The sequence below is a fragment of the Amblyraja radiata genome, chromosome 39, assembly GCF_010909765.2.
Source record: "Amblyraja radiata isolate CabotCenter1 chromosome 39, sAmbRad1.1.pri, whole genome shotgun sequence".
Lineage (NCBI taxonomy): Eukaryota > Metazoa > Chordata > Chondrichthyes > Rajiformes > Rajidae > Amblyraja > Amblyraja radiata.
In genome coordinates, this window is record NC_045994.1 from 5,551,818 (window position 1) to 5,572,073 (window position 20,256).

The 20,256-nt window shown below is 49.6% G+C and overlaps 1 protein-coding gene across 5 annotated transcripts in view; it reads left to right on the forward strand.

Annotated features, from left to right (window-relative positions):
* tacc1 (transforming acidic coiled-coil containing protein 1) overlaps positions 1–20,256 on the forward strand; it is a 168,437-nt gene that overhangs the window by 110,650 nt on the left and 37,531 nt on the right. For all 5 annotated transcript variants that reach the window (XM_033013852.1, XM_033013853.1, XM_033013848.1 and 2 more), the window contains one exon: positions 1,966–2,962. In XM_033013852.1, the coding sequence (XP_032869743.1) occupies positions 1,966–2,962 (997 nt within the window). The remainder of the gene's footprint in view (positions 1–1,965; positions 2,963–20,256) is intronic.

Sequence of the window (20,256 nt, forward strand, 5' to 3'; positions counted from 1 at the left end):
CTTTCACCTTTGAGGTCTCTGGATCTTTTAACAAGCACAATGCATTGAGGAAGTGCCTCGAGACGTTTTGATCTGCGTACAACGATCGCAATCCACCAACAGCAGCTTCTGACACACGCATTTCATGCAGTGATCAGGTTGCGGTTTCTGAAACATATATTTCCTGCAACGTACATAATGTACGGGTGGCGATTTCTGCCAAGCATTGATACTGCATCACACAAGCTGCATGTGTCCCGGGAAAGAAGAGGAAGAATTTCATGTCCACTCTAGAATGTTTTATTGTCATAGGTCTGGAAACGGAACAATGGAATTCTTACTTGCAGCAGCACAGCATATATGTAAACATAGTGCTCGGTAAAACTCATAATAAACAACAAAACGTCCAGTGTATATATGTGTGTAGGAAGGAACTGCAGATGGTGGTTTAAATCGAGGGTAGACACAAAATGCTGGAGTAACTCAGCGGGACAGGCAGCATCTCTGGAGAGAAGGAATGGGTGACGTTTCGGGTCGTGAAGGGTCTTGTAGGCAGATGGTTTGGTCGGCAGACGGGTTGGACAAAAGCCAGAGATGAAAAAACAGAATGTGTGACAAAAGGATTGAAGAATTGTGAATTGTGAAGCCAGAGGATGGAATGTGGTGGAGGAGGAGGGGAGAACGAGTTGTGAGTCTAGGGGGGGGGGGGGGGGGTACTGGGAAGGAGGGGTGTGGGGGAGGGGTTGTTAGAGGTTACCTAAAATTGGAGGTTTACAATGTTCATACTGTATAGGAGGGAACCGCAGGTGCTGCTTTATACCTAAGATAGACACTAAGTGCTGGAGTAACAGCGGTTCACTCAGTATCTCTGGAGAAAAGGAATAGGTAACGTTTTGGGTCGGATCCCTTCTTCAGACGAGGCTATCTACAATGTTTAAGAAAGAACTGCAGATGCTGGAAAAATCAAAGGTAGACACAAATGCTGGAGAAACTCAGCGGGTGAGGCAGCATCTATGGTGCGAAGGAAAAGGCGACGTTTCGGGTCGAGACCCTTCTTCAGATTGATGTGGGGGTGGGTGGGGGGAGCGGGAAGATGAAAGGAAGAGGCGGAGACAGTAGGCTGTGGGAGAGCTATTCCTTCGCTCCATAGATGCTGCCTCACCCGCTGAGTTACTCCAGCATTTTTGTCTATCTTAGGCTATCTGCAATGGTAGACTTTATGTCTATCAGTGTTCAAACCGTTTCTACTCAAGTGGAATATGAGGTGCTGATCCTCCAGTTGTGTGTGTCCTCACTCTGGCTATGGAGGAGGCCGAGGATAGAAAGGTCAGTGTGGGAATGGGAGTTAAAATGGTTAGCAACCGGGAGATTCAGCAGGTCTTGGCGGACCAAGCGCAAGTGTTTGGCGATACAGTGTGAAGACCTTTAGTTTGGTTCAGTTTAGTTTAGTGACACAGCGCGGAAACAGGCCCTTCGGCCCACCGAGTCTGCACTGGCCAGCGATCCTCGCACATTAACACTATCCTACACACACTAGAGACAATTTACATTTATACCAAGCCAATTAACCTACAAACCTGTACGTGTTCGGAATGTGGGAGGAGACCGAAGATTACGGAGAAAACCCACGTGGTCACGGGGAGAACGTACAAACTCCATACAGACAGCACCCGCAGTCGGGATCAAACCCGGGTCTCTACCGCTGTGAGCCAGCAACTCTACCGATGTGCCACCGTGACTGCCCTTGTGACCTCTGACCCACGGAGATGCTGCGTGGGTCAAGGGTTAATCAGGGCAGGCGATAAATCCTGGCATATTTAGGAAGTTGTTATATTTGGATGCTTTAAACTTTTGACTCCTCTCCCCTTGAAGCGATGCCCTCTTGCCTTTGACATTACCACCCTGGGGATAAAGGTTCTGACTGTCTACCCTATCTTAGCGCTGTGGTTTTCTTTGCTGTTAACTGTGCTGCATTGCCCGCTGCAGGCTGGCGAACGGAGGACAAGCCGTTATTGTTGGAGGCTGCGGACGTGTCGAGGTTGGAGTCCGGTGAGACCACGCTCGACGCGGCTGTTGAGGACACCGCGTGCACAGCAGACGAGGCTCCCGACCAAAGGAACTCGCCGAGGATCGAGGCGCGTGCGTCCGAGACGCGGAGGGACGGGGACTCCCCGAGATCGGCGGCGCCTCGGTGTGCCAATTCGGGCCCCGGTGAGCAGGGAGGAGGCATGACAGTGCCGGCTGGCGAGGAGCAGGCGGCAGAAGGAGTGGAGGACCAGAGTCCGGGCGGTACTGGCGAGCGCACCAAGGCAGCCCCTCCCTCGCTGGATCTAGGGGGGGCCGGAGATGGCGACGCAGCCACACCGAAACCGGCCTACGGCTTTGACCCGGACAACTTTGACGTGGCGCGGAACCCTTTCACCTCAGGGGGCTGCCGGCTCCAAGACTCCCCCCCAGGAGGGGGTCCGGTGGCCGCGGGGACGGAGGGCGAGGCGGGAGCCAAGGGCCCGGCGCTGAAGCTGGAGTTTGACTTCTCGGAGGACAAGGAGAATGCGGAGACGTGCCCGCCCGCGGTCAGGAAAGTGGGAAGGAAGCCCGGTGGCCGGACTGGCAAGAAGCATAGAACCTCCATCCCCAAACCCACCGCCCCCGCAGCGAAGGAACCCGTCTGCCCCAGCGACAATCTCGACGACATTCCCATTCCCAAACGGTCCTACAACTTGGATTCCAGCCAGTGGGACGATCCTAACTTCAACCCCTTCGGGGGCAACTCTGCCTTGCAGAGCTCCCCCACTGGATCTTACGCATCCCACCCCGATCGTCTGGATGCCGTCGACCCTTTCAAGCCCTCAAAGAGCTTGCCCAACGAGGACAGCCCTCTGGAGAGGGGCACTGAGGCGACTGAGCGAGGGGAGCTGGAGGTCCCGGCTGAGGGAGAGGAGGACGGCGAGGTGGAGGCGAAGGGCAAACCTCGACTGATAACGTGAGTGTTACCTCATTCCCTGCCTCGCCTCTTTCTCTCCGCTCTCTATATAACCTGGAGTCCTCTTGCTGTGGGCCTAAGTCATAGTTATGGAGACATATGGCGCGGAAACAGGCCCTTTGGCCCAACCTGCCCATGCTGACCAACATGCCCTATCTACACTCGTCCCACCTGCCCGCGTTTGGCCCATATCCCTCTAAACATCCTATCCGGGGACCTGTCCATATGTTTTGCCTCAGTTACCTCCTCTGGCAGCATTGTGCATATACCCGCCACCCTTTGTGTAAAGAAGTTGCCCCTCAGGTTCCTATTATATCTTTCAGCCCTCACCTTCAAACTATGACCTCTGGATTCCCTCACCTTTAACCTATGCCCTCTTGTACTTGATTGCCTCACCTTTAGCCTATGACCTCTGGTTCTTGATTGCCTCACCTTTTCACCTATGACCTCTGGTTCTTGATTGCCTCACCTTTAACCTATGACCTCTGGTTCTTGATTGCCTCACCTTCAACCTATGACCTCTGGTTCTTGATTGCCTCACCTTTAACCTATGACCTCTGGCTCATGATTGCCTCACCTTTAACCTATGCCCTTTGGTTCTTGATTTCCTCACCTTCGGCCTATGCCCTCTTGTTCTCGATTCCACGTTACCCATGCAAGTCTCAACAGCACAGGAGTTGTAACAACTCTCCTTACACCTCCTGCCTCACACCAATCCAGGTACCCCTGCAACCTTTCCAGGTGAGGCAGAGGTTCACCTGCACCTCCTCTAACCTCCTTGTGTCTTGTTTCAAAGTTTGTTTAAGGGACTGAGTTGTTCACACTTGTCCCGTGCTTGTTGGCCCCCTGGTCCCTACAGCTCCACTAACCTTTCTCCAGTTTAGTTTAGTTTAGTTTGAACCAGGCCGTTCTGCCCATCGAGTCTGGACTGACCAGCGATCTCCGCACCCTAACACTATCCTATACACACCAGGGACAATTTACGCATACACCAAGCCAATTAACCAGCAAACCTGCAGGTCTTTGGAGTGTGGGGGTAATCCGGTGGTCTCGGAGAAAACCCACGCAGGTCTCAGGGAGAACGTGCAAACACCATACAGACAGCACCGGTAGTCAGGATCGAACTGCCAGCGTGCCACCTTGCAGGTGTCAGAGGTTATGGGGAAACATAGAAACTTAGAAAATAGGTGCAGGAGGAGGCCATTTGGCCCTTCGAGCCAGCACCGCCATTCATTGGGATCATGGCTGATCATCCACAATCAGTAACCTGTGCCTGCCTTCTCCCCATATCCCTTGATTCCGCTAGCCTCAAGAGCTCTATCTAACTCTCTTTTAAATCCATCCAGTGACTTGGCCTCCACTGCCTTCCGTGGCAGAGAATTCCACAAATTCACAACTCTCTGGGTGAAATAATTGTTTCTCATCTCAGTTTTAAATGGCCTCCTCTTTATTCTTAGACTGTGGCCCCTGGTTCTGGACTCCCCCAACATTGTGAACATTTTTCCTGCATCTAGCTTGCCCAGTCCTTTCATCATTTTATACGTTTTTATAAAAATCCCTCTCGTCCTTCTAAATTCCAGTGAATACAAGCCCAGTCTTTGCAATCTTTCCTCATATGACAGTCCCGCCATCCCAGGGATTAACATTGCGAACCTACGCTGCACTGCCTCAATAGCAAGAATGTCCTTCCTCAAATTAGGAGACCAAAACTGCACACAATACTCCAGATGTGGTCTCACCAGGGCTCTGTACAACTGCAGAAGGACCTCTTTACTCCTATACTCAAATCCTCTCGAGAAGGCAGGAGAATGGGGTTAGGAGAGAGAGATAGATCAGCCATGATGGAATGTCGGAGTACACTTGATGGGCCGAATGGCCTAATGCTACTATTCCTTCTGACCTTATGACCTTACCTAGCTGCATTAGCTGAGCTTCTGAGCAGTGAGTTGGCCACAGGTGATGGAACTGAGGTCCCATCACCAAGCCTGGACCACTAATGACCTCCGACAGCTGGCTCAGTGACCCCACTGACCGGCCCCCCTGAACTCGCCCCCCCCCACCCGCGTGGTCAGTGCCGAGCGGGGTTCTGACCCCTCGTGGAGTCTTCCATTCCACCGTCCCTCATGAGGTAGAGATCACAAACCCTGACCCCTGAACAGCACCACACTGATCATTTCCATTTAGTGCAGAAGTTAGCTGTAACACGGTGGCGCCAGAGACCCGGGTTCGATCCTGACTAGGGGCGCTGTCTGTATGGAGTTTGTACGTTCTCCCCGTGACCTGCGTGGGTTTTCTCCGGGATCTCCAGTTTCCTCCCACACTCCGGAGACGTACAGGTTCGTAGGCTCATTGGCTTGGCATATTTGTAAATAGTGCGTAGTGTGTGTAGGATAGTGCTAGTGTGCAGGGACCTTTGGTCGGCACGGACTCCCTGGGCCGAAGGGCCTGTTTCCCTGCTGTATCTCTAAACTAAACTAAACATAGAATTAGTGAATGTGTGATCGATGGTCAGTGTGGACTCAGTGGGCCGAAGGGCCCGTTCCCATGCTGTATCTAAACTAACCTAAACTAAACAGAATCAGTGAATGGGTGATCGATGGTCAGCGTGGACTCGTTGGGCCGAAGGGCCTGTTTCCCTGCTGTATCTAAACTAACCTAAACTAAACAGAATCAGTGAATGGGTGATCGGTGGTCAGCGTGGACTCGTTGGGCCGAAGGGCCTGTTTCCCTGCTGTATCTCTAAACTCAAGTGACTGGGACTAGGAAGGAGTTGCTGCCTCCCAGTCACTTGCTGCCTCCCAGTCACTTGCCACTCCCACCCCTCACATCCAGTCTTCCCTCGCTCCAAGAAGATCGAGGGCCCTGACGATGTGTAACCATGGCACTCATCTGCAGGGGCAGTGGGGATGATTCCCAGACAGTCCCACCTTTGTGAGCCGTTGGATGACGTATCCGTTAAATAAACGGAGACAGGAAGAGCGATGGCCAACTATCTCCACAACTCCTGTTTGGACAACCTGATACACAGATGTGTGCCTTGAGTTGCCAGCGGGTTGTACAGGAAAGATATCGCCACGTTGGAGGTGGGATTGGGGAGAACACCTCACCATTAGATCATCCATTACATATGATCAGTGTTAGATGGCAAGGGACTCGCTGGAGTCTATAAAATGTGTAGGAAAGAACTGCAGATGCTGGTTTCAATCGAAGATAGACACAAAATGCTGGAGTAACTCAGCGGGACAGGCTGCATCCATCTCTGGAGAGAAGGAATGGGTGACGCTTCGGCTCGAGACCCTTCTTCAGACTGATGTCAGGAGAGTGGGCTGTACAGAGATAAATTGTAGTCGGAGACAGTAAGACTGGTAGGAGAACTGGGAAGGGAGATGGGATGGAGCGAGAGAGAAAGCAAGGGCTATTTGAAGTTAGAGAAGTCAATGTTCATACCGCTGGGGTGTAAGCTGCCCAAGCGAAATATGAGGTGCTGCTCCTCCGATTTGCGCTGGGCCTCACTCTGACAGTGGAGGAGGCTCAGGACAGAAAGGTCAGTGTGGGAATGTGAGGGGGAGTTAAAGTGTTGAGCAACCGCTGGAGTTTTTGAAGGATGAGGGGATATCTCATTGAAACTTACCGAATAGTGAAAGGCCTGGATAGAGTGGATGTGGAGAGGATGTTTCCACTTGTGCGAGAGTCTAGGACTAGAGGTCATAGCCTCAGAATTAAAGGACGTTCTTTTAGGAAGGAGATGAGGAGGAATTTCTTTAGTCAGAGATAGATAGATAGATATAATTTATTTGCCACACAACCAGGGTTGGTGGAAATTTGGGTTGTCAGCAGCAGTACAATAATAAAGAACACACAATAAAACTGTAACACAAACATCCACCACAGCATTCATCACTGTGGTGGAAGGCACAAAAATTTGGCCAGTCCTCCTCCATTTCCCCCCCATGTACAGGACCAGAGTCCAGTCAGTCCAGGATCGGCTCTTCCTCATTGGAGACCGCGGCTTTAGATTGTTGTAGGCCGCAGGCCGGCGGTCGAGATTTAAAGTCCCCGCCGCAGCCAGAAGCACCGTAGACCGCAGGGCCGGCGGTCGAAGCTCCCCTCCAGGGGTGATGGTAAGTCCATGCCGGACCCGCGGTAGAAGTTGGCCGCGGGCCGGCAGTGATGGCTTCTTCTTCCCCCGGGTCCCCAACGTGAGATCCCGGGCTGTAGACGCCACACCAGCTGGAGCTCTGCAGACCGCGGCTTCAGGCTGCGACTTCAGGCTGCCGGCTGCCCCGGGCCAGCGAAACGGAGCGCTCCCCTCCAGCGAGCCCCAGCGAGGGTCGCCCGCTCCACGCCGAGAGTCCACGCTGCGCCCGCCGCTGAAGCCCCGGGCGTGTCTCCGGGAAAGGCCGCGTCGATCCTTGATGTTAGGCCACGGGGGAGGCGACCTGGAAAAAGTCGCCTCTCCATGGAGGAGGTGACCGAAGCGGTTCCCCCTTACCCCCCACCTCCCCCACACCACCCCCCACACAAAACACATGAAGGAACATTAAATACATATTTTAAAACATACTAAAAAAAAAAAAAATGCTGGAAAAACTGACGCGCTGCTGACATGGCTGCTGCCACAGGAGCGCCCCCTACAGAGGGTGGTGAATCTGTGGAATTCTTTGCCACAGAAGGCTGTGGAGGCCAAGTCAGTGGATATTTTTAAGGCAGAGATTGATAGATTCTTGATTAGTACGGCAGGTGGAAGATTGCAACCTTCACGTTTACCGCCCTGTTTCGACGAATGCAATCAACCTGGTGTACAAAATCAAATAAGATCAAATAGAACAAGTTGGCCTACAACTTTAGGCTGTGCACGCCATACACAAGAAGGAGAAGATTAGTACGGGTGTCAGAGGTTACATAGAAAATAGGAGGCCATTCGGCCCTTCGAGGTTATGGGGAGTAGGCAGGAAAATGGGGTTAGGAGGAAGAGATAGATCAGCCATGATCGAATGGTGGGTTAGACTTGTTGGGCTGAATGGCCTAATTCTGCTCCTGTCACTTTATTACGATCATCCACTCAGCTGCAGTTGGGACTATGAAATGCCACCAAAACCTGGTGACTATTGCATATAGACTCAGTGGGCTGTTTCTATGCATTATGTGCTGAACCAGGGATTGTACTCTTGTTTGACAATAGTCTCACTGATCTGTATGCAAACAAAGAATAACATTGTATCTTGGTACATGTGATGACAAAGCAACCATTGATTACATTGGCGGAACAGCCCTGAAGGGCCGAATGGCCTCCCCCTTCTCTGATTAGTGGGTACCTGGAAGCCCTCTGTCTGATCCCAGCACTGTCTCTGTAGGTTCCAGTGGTTACATTACTGGGACAACAACCAAGAGGACTGAGTCTTTGACCCAGAGAGACCTGTTCGAATCCCGCATCGGCACTTAAGGAAATTGAGTTCTCTTCATTAAATTGTTCAGCATCACTTAAGTTGACCACGAAGTATTGAATTGCAGGAAAAATCATTTGGTTAAGGGCATCCTTCACGGTCGGGGAATGTATCTAGTTTAGTTTAATTTCATTAAGTTTAGTTTGGATTAGTTTAGTTTAGTTTAGAGATACAGCGTTGAAACAGGCCCTTCGGCCCATTGAGTCCGCGCCGACCAGCGATCACCCCTTCACACTAGTTCTATCCTGCACACCAGGTGACAATTTACAGATGCCAATTAACCTACAAACCTGCATGTCTTTTTTTTTCTTCTTCCCGCTCCCCCCCACCACCCCCACATCAGTCTGAAGAAGGGTCTCGACCCGAAGCGTCACCTATTCCTCCACTCCATAGATGCTGCCTCACCCGCTGAGTTTCTCCAGCATTTTTGTCTACCTTCGATTTTTCCAGCATCTGCAGTTCTTTCTTAAACATTGGGTTTTATCTTTGATCGGGAAGGCGCTGTGCATGCTCTGTACGTCTGGGTTTCTGCCTCTGATCTGCACGGAAGGGTGTGTTAATGGTGTTAAAGAATGTTGATTGATTAGACTGGCACGCACTGAGAATAATAGATTGGATACCCAGCCAAAGCTCCACAGAGATGGGCTATGGAACCCTGCAACTCGCATCTCCCTTGTAGCAAATCAACGCAGAGACCACTCGACCAGGCTACAGCATCCCCCAGATTGAAAATCGCAAAGACCACAGTGCACAAAGGCTCACAAGTTATAGGAGTTAGGCCATTCGGCCCATCGAGTCTACACCGCCATCCCAAACATGGCTGATCTCTGCCACCTCAACCCATTTTTCTGCATTTTCCCCACAACCCTTCTAATCAATAATTTGTCTATCTCTGATTTAAAAATCCACTTGGGGATGATCAGCCATGTTCCACACATTAACTGCCCTCTGACTAAAGAAGTTCCTCTTCACCTCCTTTCTAAAAGAGCGCCCTTTAATTCCGAGGCTGTGATCCCTGGTCCTAGGCTCTCCCACCAGTGGAAACATCCTTTCCACATCCACTCGATCTATGCCTTTCATTATTCTGTAAGTTTCAATGAGGTCCCCACCTCAACCTTCTAAACTCCAGCGAGTCGAGGCCCAGTGCTGTCAAACTGCCGGGTCAGTGCACAGTACAAAATGGTCTGTACATACACAAAGACCACAATGTAGAACCCATTGTGTACAAAGGGGTCAATGTGGTCCCCAGTGGAGTTCTCTCTACAAGTGAGTCCTTCACCTTTACCTGCGGTGGAGGGTGTTGCACAGAGCCGTGGTGTGAATAAATATTTGAGTCGGTTCACGGACTCGCCAGCCGCCTGTAACTTCTGTGGCGAGGAAGAGACCATGTTCCACGTGTGTATATGGAGTGTGAGAGGTTGCTGCCCCTGTACCAATATCTGAAGGGGCTGCTCCTCAAGTTTTGGTTGCATTTTAGTCCCACGATTTTGGTGTTTGGGCACCAGGCAGGGAGTGGGGAGGGCCGATCGGGAGGGCGGGATCTCCCTGTTTTATCTGTCCTGGGCCTGGCCAAGATGGCCATCCGCGGATCCAGGCAGCGGGCGGTCGATGGTCACGCCAGAGTCGACTGCCTGCCCCTCTTCCGGGCCAACGTCCGTGCTCGCGTGTCCCTGGAGAGGTCGCACACATACACGCGGGGTCCACGGGGTCCCTAGAGGCCTTCCGTGAATGCTGGTGGCCGCTGGGGGAGGGGTGCCGAGTGCACTGTCGATAAAGATGCAATTGATGTTTTATAAAGATCGCCTGATGCGATGTGACTATTGAACACTGTTGTACCTATAGTGGCAGATTATGATCTTCTGGTACACTGTATAATGCAATGTTTGAATAAAGGCCTTGGAAGGGAATAAAAGGGGTGAGTGCACAATGCTAAGTGATGAGTACACTGTGGCCAGTGGGCATGGAGCACAGTGCCAAGACTACAGTACCAGGTGGTCTTACTGCTCCAGCCCAGTGCACAATGTCCTCTGCTGCAGCTTCCTGAGATTAATACTTGTTTCTGCACCTACTCGTCTTTTTGTCGTTATTTTCTCCTTTTGTCCGCGTGGACCCTTTGGCTCTCCGTCCGTTTGTGTCTGTCGTCCCGTCTCCTTCTTGTCTTCTCTGTTTTTCTTGTGTGTACACCAGGACAATTGAACAAATGAAGTTCCTCTGTTTCCTGATGTAAGTACAGGGCCCGGCTTTTGCACGAAGTCTGTCTGCTCCTCGTTGCATGCGCTGCACAGTTCCTGGCTGACCATGTGTTCAATGGCAGTGATATCGTAAAAAACTGCAGTGCCCCTAAACATCAGGAGATGCGGCGGGTAGTGCCGCTGCCTCACAGCGCCAGAGACCCAGGTTCAATCCTGACCGATGGGGAGTTTGCACATCCTCCCTATGAGCCTGCGGGCTTCCTCCCACATCCCAAAGACGTGCCGGTCTATAGGTTAATTGGCCCTCTGTAAAATTGGCCCCAAGCATGTGGGTGCGAAAGCGGGGATACCAGAGAACCTGTGTGAACGGGTCGGTGTGGACTCGAAGGGCCGAAGGACCTGTTTCCATGCTGTATCTCTGAACTCTAACTCCAAAATTGCCACGTGAATTTTCTGTGATCTTCTGCTTTAGAGATATTACGGTACTTGTGTGCATAAGCAGGGAGGTGGATGATTGGAGCCATCCCAGGTGAGGTACAGTCCATCAGGATCCTTCCCTTAAGCTGCCTCTGTGGGGAAGAGTGTAGATAGAAGCTGGGCTGAGAGTCTGTACGGGTCAGAAACTGGGGACCTTGCAACTAATGACTAACTGACTACAAGGCACAAGTTAACAGTGTGATGGATATCAAGAGTACTTCAGATGCTCCATAAATCCAGGTTGAAGCAGCCCGCTTGATAGGGACCCACACACTACCCTAGCCATGCACCCCCTTGCTAAAGCGTGCATAATATACAAAACGCACTGCCGTTACTTGCCTAGGCCACTCCGACAGCATCTCCCAAACCCAAGTCTCTCTACCATCAAGAGGGTCAAGATCCATCATAGGTTCCCGGGACCTTCACCACCACCTGCAGCTTCCCTTCCAAGTCGCACATAGTTGTACAAGACGTTGGTGAGGCCACAATTGGAGTTGTGGTTGCCCTACCATAGGAAAGATGTTGTGAATCTGGGAATAGCGCTGGGAAGATTTATGAGGATGTTGCCAGGACTTGAGGGCCTGAGTTATAGGGAGACATAGGGTAGGCTAGGATTCTATGTCTTGGAGCGCGGGAGGATGAGGGGGGGTGATCTTACAGTGGTGTACAAGGTCATGATGGGAATATATCAGGTAGATGGACCCCAGGGTGGGGAGAATTGAGAACCGGAAGACATAGGTTTAAGGTAAGAGAGAAAATATCTTTCATGAGGGGCAACTTTTTCACACAGAGGGTGGTGGGTACATGGAACGAGCTGCCAGAGGAGGTAGTTGGGGCAGGTACTATGATAACATATAAACTACATTTGGACAGGTACATGGATAGTAAAGGTTTAGAGGGACATGGGCCAAATGTGGGCAGGTGGGACTAGTGTAGATGGGGCATCTTGGTCAGTGTGGGCAAGTTGGGCTGAAGGGCCTGTTTCCAGACTCAATGACTAACAGCATTGTGGGAGTGCCTTTACTACAGCGATGCTTTAAGATGGCAGAACATGGGGTTATGATGGGCAGTGGATTATATATCGCCTGCAACACCAGACTCCTGAAAAAGGACATAAAAGAACGGAGCAACGTTGGTGCCATGGAAGACCACACGGAGTTCCTTTGATGGAGGGGTCTGCATCTTGCTAAGAGGGGGGGGGGGGGCAGACCCCTGGAGCCCACAGGGTGAACAGTGAAGCTTTGCCCTCAATCATTGCAGTTGTACAGGGTATTGGTGCAGTTGTACAGGGTATTGGTGAGACCACACCTGGAGTATTGCGTACAGTTTTGGTCTCCAAATCTGAGGAAAGACATTCTTGCCTAAGAGGGAGTACAGAGAAGGTTCACCAGACTGATTCCTGGGATGTCAGGACTTTCATATGAAGAAAGACTGGATAGACTCGGCTTGTACTCGCTAGAATTTAGAAGATTGAGGGGGGATCTTATAGAAACTTACAAAATTCTTCGGGGGTTGGACAGGCTAGATGCAGGAAGATTGTTCCCGATGTTGGGGAAGTCCAGGACAAGGGGTCACAGTTTAAGGATAAAGGGGAAATCCTTTAGGACCGAGATGAGAAAAACATTTTTCACACAGAGAGTGGTGAATCTCTGGAATTCTCTGCCACAGAAGGTAGTTGAGGCCAGTTCATTGGCTATATTTAAGAGGGAGTTAGATGTGGCCCTTGTGGCTAAAGGGATCAGGGGGTATGGAGAGAAGGCAGGTACAGGATACTGAGTTGGATGATCAGCCATGGTCATATTGAATGGCGGTGCAGGCTCGAAGGGGCGAATGGCCTACTCCTGCACCTATTTTCTATGTTTCTATAATCACTGGGATATGGGCAGGTAGGGAGATGGGGCCACAGAATAGCTGGCAGTAAAAAGATAAATTTATAGAGGCCCGTGCAGGGAAGGGAGGGCCCGGAGTGCGACGCGGAGAGAACACTTCGAGACGTCTATTTACACAACGCTGGGGGCACTGCAGCTTTTGATTTGATGGACGTACAAAACGTATTCTGTGAAGTGCTTTGCTGACCACCAAGCCCCTCTTCAGACAAGGTATAAAATAAAACTCAAAGCGCGAATTTGGGCGAAAAGCCGCAGTCACGACCTGCGATATAGTGCGGAGATCTCCCGCAGTGGAAGCAATGCAAAGGGCAGCGTCTGCCTCTGGGAGTGTCCCCTCTCCCCTCCAGTGGTGGAGAGTCATGTGCACTGGATCCAGTGAACAGTGGCATAGAACCAGTGGATCCAGTGAACAGCGTGACAGAACCAGTGGCGACTGCATGCAACTGAATTTCTCCACCAAAGCGATGATCCTGGGAGGAAGCTTTGCTCAATATTTTATGCCTTACAAACCTTTTTTGTGCCATCTTTATGTTTCGATAAGTACCGGTGTCCAAACACTACCCTAAAGATGCTGCTGTGACTATGATTACGCCGTTAATACAAAGAGACGATCCCTCTGGCTGCTGACTGATCCAAACCAAAAATAATTTTGCTGACACAGGGATTTATTCATTCACGGGGCTATAAATCACACAGCAATAGACTATTATCTTGAGATTAAATTGATGGGACGAAATCTGGATCTGATTCCACAGAAACGGAATAAAAGTGGGCCAGTCAAATAATCTTCAGGGAAAGCATGCCCAGCGTCATTTGCTTCTGACAGAATGGCCTCCTCCTGCACCTATTGTCTCTTGTCTAGTGAGACAGGAACAAGTCTCATCTCTGTTTCGGTTTCCAAATCTATTGAGAAATTTGAACCTTAGAAATCGGGGGAAGGGAAGAAATGGAGAGGGAGATAGTCATAGAGTGATACAGCATGGAAACAGGCCCTTCGGCCCAACTTGCCCATGCTGGCTAACTTGTCCCAGCTACATCAGTCCCATCTGCCTGCATTTGGTCCCATACCCCTCCAAACTTGTCCCATCCATGTACCTGTCTAACTATTTCTGAAACGTTGAAATAGTCCCTGCCACAACTACCTCCTCTGGCAGCTTGTTCCATGAAGGCCAATGTGCCCAAAGTCTATTTGGGCATCCTATCTACCTGCGACTCCACCTTCATGGAACTATGTACCTGCATTCCCGGAACCCTCGGCTCGACAGCATTCTCCAATGGACAATGATCAGGGATAGTTTCTGGAGAAACTCAGCGGGTGAGGCAGCATCTATGGAGGGAAGGAATATGTGACGTTTTGGGTCGAAACGTCACCCATTCCTTCGCTCCATAGATGCTGCCTCACCCGCTGAGTTTCTCCAGCATTTTTGTCTACCTTCGATTTTTCCAGCATCTGCAGTTCTTCCTTAAACAAGGGATAGTTTCTTCTCAGCTGTTATCAGGCAACTGAACCATCCTCTGAACAACTAGAGAGTGGTCCTGACCTGCCATCTACCTCATTGGAGACCCTCAGATGATCTTTCATCAGACTTTATTAGACTGTATCTTAAACTAAACATTATTCCCCTTATCATATATATATCCACTGTGGACGGCTCGATTGTAATCATGTATAGTCTTTCCGCTGACTGGATCGCACGCAACAAAAAGATTTTCATTATACATTGGTACACGTGACAATAAACTAAACTAACTAACTAACTAACTAAATGGGGATGTGGAGCAGATTCACTGTGATATTATGGAAGGTAGATAAAAATGCTGGAAAAACTCAGCGGGTGAGGCAGCATCTATGGAGCGAAGGAATAGATGCCGTTTCGGGTCGAGACCCTTCTTCATAATATCAGCGATATAATGGAATGGCAGCAGGATGAATGGTGGGCTGCCATTCCCAGATTCCTGGTTTTCCAAAATTTTCAGTGAAGCAAGACCATCTCCACGCAAATGTCCGTCCCCAGGTCCAAGAACATCGGCAGTTCTTCACAAATCCAACTTCACAAATTTAAATTTCCGACTTTGATCCCGGGACCCGGAGGAAACTCGGCTTGTACTCGCTAGAATTTAGAAGATTGAGGGGGGATCTTATAAAGACTTACAAAATTCTTAAGGGGTTGGACAGGCTAGATGCTGGTAGATTGTTCCCGATGTTGGGGAAGTCCAGAACAAGGGATCACAGTTTAAGGATAAGGGGGAAGTCTTTTAGGACCGAGATGAGAAAAACATTTTTCACACAGAGAGTGGCGAATCTGTGGAATTCTCTGCCACAGAAGGTAGTTGAGGCCAGTTCATTGACTATTTTTAAGAGGGAGTTAGATGTGGCCCTTGTGGCTAAAGGGATCAAGGGGTATGGAGAGAAGGCAGGTACAGGATACTGAGTTGGATGATCAGCCATGATCATATTGAATGGTGGTGCAGGCTCGAAGGGACGAATGGCCTACTCCTGCACCTATTGTCTATGTTTCTATGTTTCTAAATCCTTGCGGGTCACGGGGAGAACGTACAATCTCCCTACAGGCAGCACTCATGGTCAGGATCGAACCCGTGTCTCTGGAGCTGTGAGACGGCAACAAAGTGCTGCCCTCTAAACCCTCCCTGCCCATAGAGCTGCCCAAATGTTTTTTGAATGTCATAATTGTCTCTGCTTGCATAGCTTACTCGAGAAGCTGGGGGTTGAGACAGCGCCAGAGACCCAGGTTCGATCCTGACTAAGGCTGCTGTCAGTGCGGAGTTTGCACATTCTCCCCGTGGCCTACGTTGGCTTTCTCTGACAACTTCCCTTTCCTCCCACACTCCAAAGACGTACAGGTTTGTCGGCTAATTGGCTTCAGTAAAATTGTAAATTGTCCATAGTGTGTAGGATCGTGTTACTGTACGGGGTGATCGCTGGTTGACGTGGACTCGGTGGGCCGAAGGGCCTGTTTCCATGCTATATCTCTAAAGTCTTAAACTCGTTCCAGATGAGGACTACGCTCTGAGTGAAAAGGTTCCTCTCAAATCTCTCCCCTCTCACCTTCAGCCTATGCCTTCTAATGTTAGAGATTACATAGAGCTCTGCTTCGGAAAGGGTTAGCCTCGAATACTGCATTCAGTCCAGCTGTGTCTTTCGAGTTGCTTAGAGTGGAGAACTGTTTCAAACTCATGTTCATTAGGCATAGGAGCAGAATTAGGCCATTCGGCCCATCAAGTCTACTCCACCATTCAATCACGGCTGATCTATCTTCCCCTCTTAACCCCATTCTCCTGCCTTCTCCCCATACTCACAGACACCCTTACTAATCAAGAATCTGTCAATCTCACCATAAAATATCCATTGACTTGACCTCCACAGCCCTCTGTGGCAATGAATTCCAGCAATTCACCACCCTCAGACTAAAGAAATTCCTCCTCCTCTCCTTTCTAAAGGTACGTCCTTTTATTCTGAGGCTGTGCCCTCTGGTCCTAGACTCTCCCACAAGTGGGAACATCCTCTCCACATCCACTCTATCCAGGCCTTTCACTATTCTGTCTGTTTCAATGAGGTCCCCCCTCATCCCTCTAAACTCCAGCGAGTACAGGCCCAGTGCCGACAAACGCTCATCATATGTTAACCCACCCATTCCTGGGATCATTCTCGTAATAATAAGCTTGTCGTTCATGTCATTTAGGCCAGATATCAGGGAGTTCTTCACATATCCAGCACCTAATGATCTTTCATGTAGAGCCATGGGTGCCAAAATCCTGAGCAACAATCATTTGTTATGCAAGGATAATGTGTAGATAGTTAATTTTGGATGGACAATTTAGATTAGTTTAGAGACACAATGTGGAAACAGGCCCTTCGGCCCACTGAGTCCATGCTAACCATCGAGCACCGGTTCACACTAGTTCTATCTTTATCCCACTTTCTCATCCACTCCCCGCACACAAAGGCCAATTAACCCACAAACATACACGTCTTTGGCATGTGGGAGGAAACCTGAGCACCAGGAGGAAACCCACGTGGTCACAGGGAGAACATGCAAACTCCGTATGGACAGCATAGTCTCCTTCACTTTCTCAGTTCTGATAAAGTCATGTGATCATTTGTTCCGCCCGCAACGTTTTTTACAGGAGCAATAGAATAAGATTATAAAATTGACACAGAACAAAGGGAGGCCATTCAGCCCATTGATTTCATGTTGCCCTTTGCAGAGCAACCCAGTGAGTTTTGATAGATTCAGTAAATGCTGTGTATAGACCGTGTCTATGCCTCCAGGTTAGGGCACTTATGTGCTCTAGTATTTGCTAAGCACCTGGGAATCTTCTCTAGACACTGGAAGGGTATATTAATTAGACTTTACTTTAGACTTTAGAGATACAGCATGGAAACAGGCCCTTCGGCCCACCGAGTGTGTGCCGACCAGCGATCATCCCCTACACTAACACTATCCTGCATACTTGGGACAAGTTACAATTTTTCTGAAGTCAATTAACCTACAAACCTGTACGTCTTTGGAGTGTGGCCGGAAACTGGAGCACCCGGAGAAAACCCACGCGGTCACAGGGAGGACGTGCAAACTCTGTACATACAGCACCTTTAGTCAGGATCAAACCTTTTTGATGCTGTGCTGCCCTATCCACTTAAAGATAGCGGAGTTGGGGATATGGGGAGAAGGCAGGAAAGGGGTACTGATTGTGGATGATCACACTGAATGGCGGTGCTGGCTCAAAGGGCCGAATGGCCTACTCCTGCACCTATTGTCTATTGCCCACGTCGTCCTGAGATACTCCCTGACCTGCAGCGTTACTCCAGGACTTTGGTTCTTTGCAAGAGTACGGCACTTGCCGTTCCTTGTCAATGTAGATTAATACTGTGGTTTCCATCACCAATTTCAATTAGTTAGTGCCTAACTCATGCCGAATGGAATTTAATACACTCCACAATACAGATGCCAAATAAATGATGCTGCAAGAATGTCGCCATCACTCCTGCTTACTCATAGCCCCGGATTCTCGCCAGAACGTACATAGCGTGCACTGTGTTGCTGTTGGCCTGAATAGCTTTTTCTTCTCCTAAAACAGCTCCTGCTCAGAGGGAACATTGTCTAGGCAATTGAAGCACTCAAAATCAGGACAATCTGTCTCATCAGGCAGCGCACTTGCACCCAATTGCCTTAAATCACCAGCCATTTATATAGAACGGCACGGCACAAGAACAGGCCCTTCGGCCCACAATGTCTGTGCCGAACTTGATGCCAAGACCACCTCTGCGTATAAAACACGGTTGCCTTTTTCAGATTTTAATTTTATTTTTTTATATGGAAGGGTTTATTTTCAAGTTTTTAAAAAAAGGAATCCCAACCTAAACTTTATTCAGAATTAAAGATGTACACAAAACAAAAACTGTGTACAAACTCTCCCTACAATCTCGGTGTCTATACATTCTGTAGTGTTATTCACAATAGGTTAGAGTTGGTCTTTAAACCAAGCACCCTTGCCACTCATGTGGCCCCTGGGGTGATATCTCTTCCCTTGTTTGAGGGGTGTCCTCATTGGGCCCTGCCCCTCAATGTCCAGCAGCGGAAGGACCCTAGACTGTGGTCTGAGACAATTGAATCCAACTGCAGGAGTTTATCGGTATAGAGATAGAGTCATATTTGGCATTAGCGCCAATCTTGCTGCCTTACAGCACCAGAGACCTGGGTTCCATCCTGACTATGGGTGCTGTCTGCACACAGTTTGTACGTTCTCCCCTTTACCGCGTGGGTTTTCTCCGGGTGCTCCGGTTTCCTCCCACACTCCAAAGACGTGCAGGTTTGTAGGTTAATTGGCTTCTGTAAGTTGTAAAATTGTACCTAGTTTGCGTCGGCTAGTGTACGAGATGGTCGCTGGTTGGCGCAGACACGGTGGGCCGAAGGGTCTGTTTCCATGCTGTTTCCACATATAGTCTACATGTGGGAGCAATTGGCCTGCATGGTGGCACAGCGGTAGAGTTGCTACCTTACAGCGCCGGAGACCCAGGTTCGATCCTGACTACGGGTGCTGTCTGCACCGGGTTTGTACGTTCACCCCGTGACCTGAGTGGGTTTTCTCCGGGAGCTGCGGTTTCCACCCACACTCCAAAGACGTAGAGATTTGTAGGTTAATTGGCTTGGTAGAATTGTAAATTGTCCCTAGTGTGTGTAGGACAGCGTAAGTGTGCAGGGATCGCTGGTCAGCACGGACTCAGTGGGCCGAAGGGCCTGCTTCCGTGCTCTATCTCGAAACTAAACTAAACTAAATTAACCCTGATAGGAGGCAGGTGAAACGGGAACTGTTGCCCCTGAGGTTAAGTGTAAGAGGGGCAGGATAGGAACAGAGGATCGATGGCTTGGTTGAGAGTGGAGAGAATATGTGTTGTGAAGATGTCTATCTAAGTCCAACAGAAATGTGAGTTACTTAGGTAATTGCATGAATATTTTTTACCTTCTTGATTATGACCCAGACCTCTTTAATAAATCAGAAAACTTACCCAGACGGCCAGGCAGCACCAATGATTGAGAGGAATGGAATACATATTTCATGTTGACAACCCTTCATCAGACAGATATATTTATCCCTCTTCTTACTGCTACTTATCTAAAGCATCTGTCAAACCCCTTCAAATAAAGCCAAGTTCTATTGAATGAGTCGTAGAGGGTCATAGATAGAGTCATTCAGCGTGGAAACAGGCCTTTCGGCCCAACTTGCCCACGCTGTGACCAGCATGCCCCATCTACACGTCCACCCTGCCTGCATTTGGCCCGTACCCCTCTAAGATAGACACAAAATGCTGGAGTAACTCATCGGGAAAGGCAGCATCTCTGGAGAGAAGAAATGGGTGACGTTTCGGGTCGAGACCCTTCTTCAGTCTGATTGTCCCCAGAGTGTGAGTGTTAGTGTGCACTCGGAGATTGAAAGAGAGGATACTGTCTGTGTGGAGTTTGCAGGTGCTCCTGGTGAGACCACATCTGGAGTATTGTGTGCCGTTTTGGTCTCCTAATTTGAGGAAGGACATCCTTGCTGTTGAGGCAGTGCAGCGTAGGTTCACCAGGTTAATCCCCGGGATGGCGGGACAGTCAGATGAGGAAAGATTGGAAAGACTGGGCTTGTATTCACTGGAGTTTAGATGGATGAGAGGGAATCTTATAGAAAGGCTAAAATTATAAAAGGACTGGACAAGTTAGATGCAGGAAAAATGTTCACAATTATGGTGGAGTCCAGAACCAGGGGCCACAGTCTAAGAATAAAGTGGAGGC